We start from the raw sequence: 8931 nt of genomic DNA, 5'->3' as shown, positions 1-8931 counted from the left end.
GGAGTGGATCAGCCCGACGCCGCGATCCCTGGCTGAGCCTGTGCCTCGCAGCCGCTCGTCTGCGCATGAGTCGCTGCGGGAGGCTCCGCGGCTGGAGTATTTGAGGGGCTGGGCAGCGGGGGAAGATGCTCAGAGCCTGCGGAGGCCGCGCGCCCGGCGGAGCGGAGCGGCGGCGGGACATGGAGGGGGCGCGGGCTGCGGCGCGGGGCGGGCCGCGCTGCCCGGCCTGAGGGACAGCGGGGCGGCCGTCGGGCAGCGCCGCTTCAGCACCGCGGACAGCGCAGGGCGAGCCCCGCGCCTCCGGCCCCGCCGCGCCTCCGGTCCTGCTCCCCCGGGCGCTCTTCCCTGGGCCCCGGTCCCCGGGCGCCCCGGACCCCCTATCTCCCGCTCCGATTCTCGGGTACCCCCACCGCCCCCCTATCTCCCGATCCGGTGGCTGCGTGCCTCGGAGCCCCTACCCTCGGCTCCGGCCACGCTCCTGCCGGCCCCCGCTCCCCGCTCCCTGACCGCTGTCAGTGAGCCCCGGCCCCGCTGTCCCTGGCGGCCTCCCCGCTCTGCCCCGGCCGGCCGCCCAGCTCTGCTCCCCTCGCCCCTCTCTCCTCACCTTCGACTCCGCTCCCCGCCCCTGCCCTGCTCCCTGCGCCCCGCTGCCCCCAGCGCTGCCCCCGGCCCCTGCCCCGCCGCCGGCACCATGCGCGGGCGGCCGCGTTGGGCGGCAGGCGAGGCTGCGGTGCCGGTGCGGGTGCCCCCTTCCTCCTGCCCTCGCCCGCTCCAGGCGACCCGCTGAGAGATGGACTTGGCAGGCGTGCTGCTGGCGCTGCTCCTCGTGCTGGTGCTGGTGGTCTCTCTGCTCTCCAACCTCCTGGTGCTGCTATGCTTCGTCTACAGTACGGAGATCCGCAAGCAGGTCGCCGGGGTTTTCCTGGTGAACTTATCCTTCTGCAACCTGCTTCTCACCGTTCTGAACATGCCTTTTACCCTGCTGGGCATCCTGAGGAACCAGCAGCCCCTCGGGGGCTGCGTCTGCAAGGCGGTGGGTTTCCTGGAAACTTTCCTGACTTCCAACACGATGCTGAGCATGGCAGCACTCAGCATCGACAAATGGATTGCCGTGGTGTTCCCCCTAAGCTACACCAGCAAGATGCGGTATAAGGACGCTGTGATACTGATGGGCTATTCGTGGTTCCACTCCCTCACGTTCCCCTTGGTATCCTTGTTTTACTCATGGGTAGATTATAACAGCGTTTATGCCTCTTGCACCTTACACCTGAAGGAAGAGACGGAGCGGAGAAGGTTTACAGTGTTCACCATTGTCTTTCACTCCACCAGTTTCATGCTGTCTCTGGTGATCTTGTGTTTCACCTATTTAAAGGTGTTGAAAGTTGCCCGGTTCCACTGCAAGCGGATAGACATTATTACCATGCAGACTCTGGTTTTGCTGGTGGATATCCACCCCAGGTAATGCGTGCGCGTTCGGATTCACAGCCCCCGGTCACTCCCGGTAGTTACCCCGGGCGAGAGCGATATCCCGCCCCTCCAGCGACCCTTCCCGCTGCCCCGCATGGCGAGCGCTTCTGCCTCTAGTTTCAAACGCTGCTTACAGTGCCAGGAACGGTGGCTTGTGCATTTGTAGCCTTCTCTGTTCAAATGCTAATCGGGCTCTCCGGGTTATCCCACTTGCCTGAGCTCCCTTTAAGCGGGAGTGACTGCTTTGTTGAGCGCGATCGTCCGAGGCTTGGCGGGGCTGGGGCTACCCTCCTCCCCTCCGGGCTGCCCTCATCTCCCCGGGGGATTGCCTTCTTGTGCCCCGAGAGGCTGCCCTCCTCCCGTCAGGACTGCCTTCCTCTGCCCCGGGAGGCTGCCCTCCTCCCCTCGGGGCTGCCCTTCCCCCGCACCGGGCTGCCCTCCTCTCCCCAGGGGCTGCCTTCCTCTCCCTTTCCCTTCCCGGGCGCAGGGGCTCCCGGGCATTGAGAGGGTTCTTCCCCTTTCCCTTGGGCTCACGTCTCACCTCCTCCCTTCCTGCCTTAACACCCTTACTGCTCTTTTCCCTTCGTAGTGTGAAGCAGCGCTGTCTGAACGAGCAGAAACGGAGGAGGCAGCGGGCTACCAAGAAAATCAGTATTTTTATAGGGTCGTTCGTGATCTGTTTTGGTCCTTACATTATCACCAGGTTAGTATTCCCTGTCGGGGTGGGGGACTTAGCGGGACCATGATGTCCTGTGATGCGCAAGTGCCCGGGGGTCCTACAGCTAATTTTGGGGTGCCAGGACCGAACAGACCCTCGGGGCCGGTTTTGTGGGGCAGAGCACACACACACACACACACACACACACACACACAAACACACCCTGACACGCCGCTCCTGCCCGCACACCCAGTCCTAGGGCACAGCCCCGGCAGGACCTGGCTCTCTTTCCCTCATTGCAGCCGGGTCTGGGCGCCTCTGCCAAGAGCAAGTGGCTTTTAGGACAAGTACCAGGAATTAATTACCTGCCAGTGAGAGATAAAAGCAGTTTAAAAGACTTGACACCCTTCCTTATTAGCACAACCCTAGCAATAGAGAGGAAAACAGACAGACGTTCCTGATTAGCTTGGCTATTTTTTTTTTTTAAGGCATACGGCCAAGCTTGCTGCTTTTGGAACCTGAGTTGATATAATTTAAATTTGTCCAGGCTGATAATTTTTCTATTAAGAATTCTGTCTGGAAACATTAATGCCTGTAAATATATTGCTAATGGTGCAGCCCAGACTTGTGTTGAGGTGTCAAAGTTATCTCTGAGGAAAACCAATAATTAGACTCCTAAAATATATAGGAAACACGATATTCCTCAACTGGACAGAATTATAAGCATCCATCCTGGTGGTTTGCACCTTTTTAAGTGTCCATGCATCACTGTTGTTATGTATTTGTGTAGTCTTCATACAATAGATGATTATTTTTATTTTTAAATCTTGCATAAACCAGTGAGCTGGAAGTCAGTGTAACTGTACTGAATTGCAGCCCCCCAGGATTTAGCCTTTCATCTCTAAACTAAAATGGGCTACATCTTTCACAAGTGATTTTTAAAAAATATTTCCCACTTCACAGTGTGTTCAAGACAGCCTTGAAGAGTGCTGTCTTGTGTTGAGGAAGGTGCACTAGTGTGCAAAACACCCTGGTGAAGGCTTCTTCAAGGTTATTACCAAGCTGCCAGTGTCTGCAGCCACACCAGCTCACAGAAACTGGCCAGCTTTAGTGCTCTGATCTTACAGAGTCACACACATATAGGCCATTAATGGTCAGTGTCACTGCCCTTTTCTGATAGGAGTAGGGGATAAGTTAAGGCCAGTGCACTAAACAGACAATATTTTTTTCGTTTTTAAAGTGACATTTTTTTCAGTTCCCATTTACAAAGGGATTCCTTCCTGGTTGCCTGGATAGCTACATCTTTTTTCTGCAGTTTGAAAGGATTATTACAAATATTAGCATTCCATCACAGAGTTAAAAGGTTAATTTATCACTGTTCAGTACATTTTGAGTAATTTTCTATTCACTTTTGCCATAATTAGGATGTAATTATGTTGAGCAAAGTGGATTTTGCCATCTTCTTTCCATCTGAACCTTACCAAACTCAGCAAATTCCAAATGTGGCCACATTTTTCAGGATGGAGGTTATTTCTCATAAACTTCTAAAATAAAAGTTACTTCCTTCTTCAGACCTTGCATTTGGCAAATGTGAGGTGGTGCATTTTCTATGTGTGACAAACTGGTACCTACTGAATCACTACAGAGAAGGTTGAGGGCTGGTTTATGGAAATGTGTGTCAAGGTACAGCTTCTGTCTCAGTCACAAGGACTGAGCTGGTTCAGTGGCAGCAGAACAGGAAGTATTTGGGGAGCACATCCTAAAAGGCTCTGTGTCCCAAAGACAAGACAGTGCCAAGACAGCACTACACAAAAGGTGGTGATGGAGGTGAGCTTGGAGGACTTGCTGCCATGCCTGTTTCTCCATTCTTCCCTCATTCTGCTTTTTAGGGGGATGGCACTGAAGCAGTGTCTGGGGAAGCAATGTGAAAGCCATCCTCCCTGTTTTCCTGCTCTTGGCCTGGTGACTCAGGTTGCATTGTGTGCTCAGGATTTGCTCCTCACTTCAGAAATATGAATGAGATTAGGATCATTAGCAATATATTTGTCTGTTCACTAAGAGACGACAGATGAATTTCATCTCTTTTGTAACAGCACTAAAACCAAGAAAACTATACTAAGATGCGTTCAGATGGGTATTTCTAAGTCTGACTTGTTTTGGCCAGACCCTTTATTTTATTAAAATCTGTGCAATTTTTCTTCTGTTGGCTTCAATGCAATTAAATTTGGATCCATAATGCCTTAATGGGAACATAGCAATACATCTATTTTCAAGACTGAAAAGTGTCTTAGTCTTCTTATTTAGAGTCTTTATAAAAACATCAATTGTGTAAATATCAATTATATTTTTCTTGTATTAGGATGATATGCAGGATGGGGTAAACCTAAGCAATCATGTAGCAAATGTCATTTATTGTACATTTATTTGTCATATTTTGTGTCTTCCTGTTCTACCTATTTTGAATTCACTGGAACTTTTTCTGAGCAGCTTCAAACAGAAGTAATCTGGTTTTTTTAATGCACTTGCCATAGGAATGATTTAACTTTTAGTTATACAAATAAGAAATTTTCCTGTCTCTTGCTGTAATGTTCAGTCCGAATGATGGTAAATCAGCTTTTCTATGAGGAGGGATTGGAACAGCTTCAAAAGTCAACACCCTGCAAGTTGGAGCTCTGCATTTTGGAAAGAGGACAGAAGGTTCTTCACGCCTTGAGAAAGCTTCTGATCTTACATCTTCAAACAATGATGTCTCAGAGTACAGAAAAGGGCTATTTTATCTCCCAGAACATTTTCTTTTCTTCTGGGATGAATAGAGCAAAGTAGGATACTCTTGCTCCTGCAAAAAGTTTTACAAAAGATATGCAGAAAATAAAAATTCCTCACCCTGTTCTTTCTACCTTCCTGAAGGGTTTGCCCACTGCAGATGAGCTGGGCGAGACATTTGCTAGAACAGTCTGAAGGATTGCCCTCACTTTTGTGGAAAAGTTGTTTAACCTAGTTGCAGTTTCTGCCCCCATGATTAATACATCCCTCCCACCTGAGGTGCTGAGGCCACTAATCATCCGTGAAGCACAGACCAGGAGACACAGGTCTGGAGGCAGCTGACTGGTCATCTAATGATGATAAAAGTGTTGTCTCCTTGTTTTCTTTGGCCAAACTAACAGTCAGCTAAATGCACACAAAAACTTCCATGGCTAAGTAGTTGTAGGTGTGCTCCTTAACAGTGTGGGATTGCAGCTGCCAGTCAGACCCCTCTGAGTTACTGCCAGGTTATTCTTCACACTGCAGTGGTCTCACGTGAATCAACTTTGCATCTGTGTTAATTCACCACAGTGGTGTAGTGAAGGTTCGCTGGTCTGTCTCTGAGGGGATGGATTCAGTGATCTAGACCGGGTTTCTGGAGTCATTTGAGATGCTGCATAGTATCCAGGTCCTTTACCTAGGCTGGCAGATATGCCACAGGACCTAAAGCAGATCTTCCAGGAGCAGCAGCCTGATGCCAGTGGGGTTAAGTCCAAATGTCTCAAGTGTCACGAGACAGCTCTACTCAGGCAGCTGAGGTCAGGGAGTCTGGGTGCCCCGAGTCTCATGTGTCTATCTCAAGTTTGCTGTGGGAGAGAGGTAGTCATTTATGTCACCACAATTTTGACTTCTTACCAGAACAGCTCAGTAACTTCAGAAAGTGAGCAGTAAACTGCAGCACTCTCTTATCTCCGATGCACAGAAGCATTGCCACTGAAAACACTTTTTTCCTCTTTCCATAGAAGGAATTGATTTTTGCCTCCCAGTGGCCTTGCTAGGAAAGTTCTCTTTGCCCTTATTGAATGTGAGGAGTAAGTATATGGCCCTTCTCCTGCAGGGACTGTGTACTGTAAGAAATAAATGTTACTTGAATGTTTCGTGAAGCATGAGTTGAACTCTGGGCTCAGTGTGAATATAACACAAGTGTTTCCATTTCTCTTTAATGTTTAACAGGTTGATAGAGCTCCTTCCTTTTGTTACCATAAATTACTACTGGGGAATTATAAGCAAGTGCCTCACCTACAGTAAGGCTGCATCAGATCCGTTTGTTTACTCACTTTTACGTCAACAGTACAAAAAAGCTCTGATCAACATCGTCAACAGGATACTTAAGAGGGACCTGTATCCATCATCGGGGTACAATAGTTCTCTCGACACTGAAAACGACTACTGCTTGCACAGAACAAACTGACAGCATGAAAGCATTCCCCTTCCAGGGAGACAGGTGTTTGCTGCTGCTGGAAAGCTGCCTTTCTCCTCTGATGCTGACAGTGGTGACAGTGTCTCCAGGGTGTGAAGGCTGCATTAATGTGACACATTTCATCGTGGACTTTCATAAAAGGCTCTTCCCTGGTCTGCAGCCAAGCACAATTCATGGCAAAGCCTTGTCCCCGCGTGAATAGAGTTGGCTTGAGGGGTTTTAAGAGAACCTTTCGAGGCTTTAGAGAAGCTTAGACAGCTCTTAATGTTTCATGTGTGAAGACTTGGTATGACTTGGAGCATTCCATATGAGACATGATATTCCAGTGTCTTCTGGGAGCACAGGAATCCCCACATTGGAAGGACAGGTTCAGAGTCCTCAGTGCTGCACGTGTAACTTGGCAGCCCAGGATCTGCTGTTAGTTTTGAACATAAAAAATAGGTCTTCTAATTGATTGATTTATTGTATTGGTGCCTCAAGTGAGTCAGCACTTTGAATCTGAGATTGCTATTATTATTATTATTATTATTATTATTTATTACTAGGCATCATGATTGTAACATAGCCTTTAGGAAGTGGTACATATATTTGATATGCCAGTATTCTATCAAGCATAACCAAAGTCCACATATCTGAGTTACTAATATTTAGCACTTCAGTGGTATGTGATTACAATAATTGCAGCAACAGTAACGAAGACATGTACGGAATTTAGTTAAATAGCACTGTAGTTCCATCACTGAGCTAGTAGTCCTATTCAAGCAAGCTTTTATTCAGAAAAAAAAATCAGTAGAAGTGACAGGTACCATTGTGTTTAAGATATATTACTTCAACTATCTGTTTTCAAAGAAAAGGCTAAAATATATTAAATCTTTTTTAAGGGATATATAATGTGTAAAATATTTCATGCATTGGCTATATATGGTGGATTGTCATAATACTGTACAATCTTTTCATTAATAATGATCAATTAATTTGGTGATTTTAACTGACAACAAGAGATGTGAGAAATATTATAACAGACCTGCTGCCAAATGCCCAGAAATATAAAGCTGCTTTGTTATTATATGTATTTTTCTCTTTTATTTCTTTTTAAATTTAAACAGGCTTTGGAAAAATGTGGGAATTATTTTTGAACAATATTCCTTTCATTATATAAGACATTTATTAAAATTAAAGAATTCTATGGCATTCAACAAACTACTATTTTCTAATTGAATACATAAAGGGAAAATTAAAGCGATTCTAAACTATATTTTAAGAAGAATAAAAAGAAAGATGACAGTAAAGTACTCTTATTTTTTATGTAACAATGGACTTGACCCTATAAAGCATTGAGAAGGCTATTTCTGGTCAAACTAAGCATATAAGCATGTGATTAGGCACAAATATGATTTTCTTTGAAGCTAACAGCTCTATTTCCATGCTGAAAATTAACCACACACTTAACCGTTTTGCAAAATCAGTGTTGAGCAGTCTGCACATTGAGAGGGTTTTTCCCACCATCCACAGTGAGGAAGGAGAGTGTCTTATTTAACCCCACTGAAGTCAAAGACAGATGATGCTGCCTAACAAATACAGTGTTTTCTTACCTCCTGCTTTTATCTCTGGGGCCTTTATGATGCTTTTTTTTTTTCCCCATGCAAGTACCTTAGGCCTCTGTGCTTTGCATCTATAGTTCTGCCTGTGTTTAAATTGAATGTACTATAATGGTTTTGTCTTCTTAGTAAAGTATTTGTACTCTCTTCAATTTTGTGTAAATACAGTATTTCAGAAAAAAAAAAAAAGTTGTCTATGGAATCTTTTCAGTTTAACTCTCCTCCTGTCTCCCCATGCCTCCCCCTCTACCATGCCTCTAGAAAAACCTGATGTTTCAGTCTTTCATTTCAGCTGCACCATAAGGACCCGATAACTCTGGGGGGAGTGGGAGGGATGCTAAATTTTCAGTAATTTTTTAGTCAGTTTTGTGCCAAAAAGTTTTAATGGCCTACAGTAGCTGTCCATGAATAAACATGAGCTTAATGACACCTACAGTTGTTAGCTTACCCTTCGTTTCCTTAACAAAATGGTCCTCGCTTTGGGAAAGGAATACGTTACAGGTAGTTACGTGTATTAAATTGCCACCTTCAAGACACACAAATGAAATTATGTGTTATTATTAGGGAAAATGGTAGAGAAGAAAAAAATAATAAACTTTAAAGCTATTACAGTAATAAACTTCTAGAACTAATAAGCTATAAGCCACATTTTAAAGGTATAAAACAGAACCTATTTAAAGTGCTACCTCTGCTATTAAGTTAATTAATGAAGGTTACATATGCCAGTTGAGGGTGTGTACTTTACAATACCACTCAACCTCACTAAGCATTGAATATTTCTGGAAGTGCTCGGGTCTAGATGGGAAAAAAAATTGAGCCTGCACTAGGTGTTGCAGAACATCTTCTAGATTTCATTTTCACATGGAATTAGGAAGCCAAGGTCTACAGTGCTGCAGACCAGAAACTAAGGAAGGGCCAGGAGAGCTGTAGCACTCTCAGTCCTGATTTGCAATGAGGTTTAACAGCTTGTTTAGCATTACCAAAAA

The 8931-nt window shown here is 46.0% G+C and overlaps 1 protein-coding gene across 1 annotated transcript; it reads left to right on the top strand.

Moving 5' to 3' along the window:
• The first annotated feature begins 690 nt into the window (after positions 1-690).
• On the top strand, positions 691-7415 carry GPR78 (G protein-coupled receptor 78). The gene is made up of 3 exons (XM_048304989.1): positions 691-1458; positions 2057-2170; positions 6101-7415. The coding sequence occupies exons 1-3, from the start codon at positions 791-793 to the stop codon at positions 6336-6338; spliced, it is 1020 nt and encodes a 339-aa protein (XP_048160946.1). The 5' UTR covers positions 691-790; the 3' UTR covers positions 6339-7415.
• Positions 7416-8931: the final 1516 nt, after the last annotated feature.

The sequence above is a fragment of the Corvus hawaiiensis genome, chromosome 5 (genome assembly GCF_020740725.1).
Source record: "Corvus hawaiiensis isolate bCorHaw1 chromosome 5, bCorHaw1.pri.cur, whole genome shotgun sequence".
In the NCBI taxonomy this organism is placed as follows: Eukaryota; Metazoa; Chordata; class Aves; order Passeriformes; family Corvidae; genus Corvus; species Corvus hawaiiensis.
Note: the sequence above shows the minus strand (reverse complement) of the source record. Positions and strands in the feature narration are given on the sequence as shown.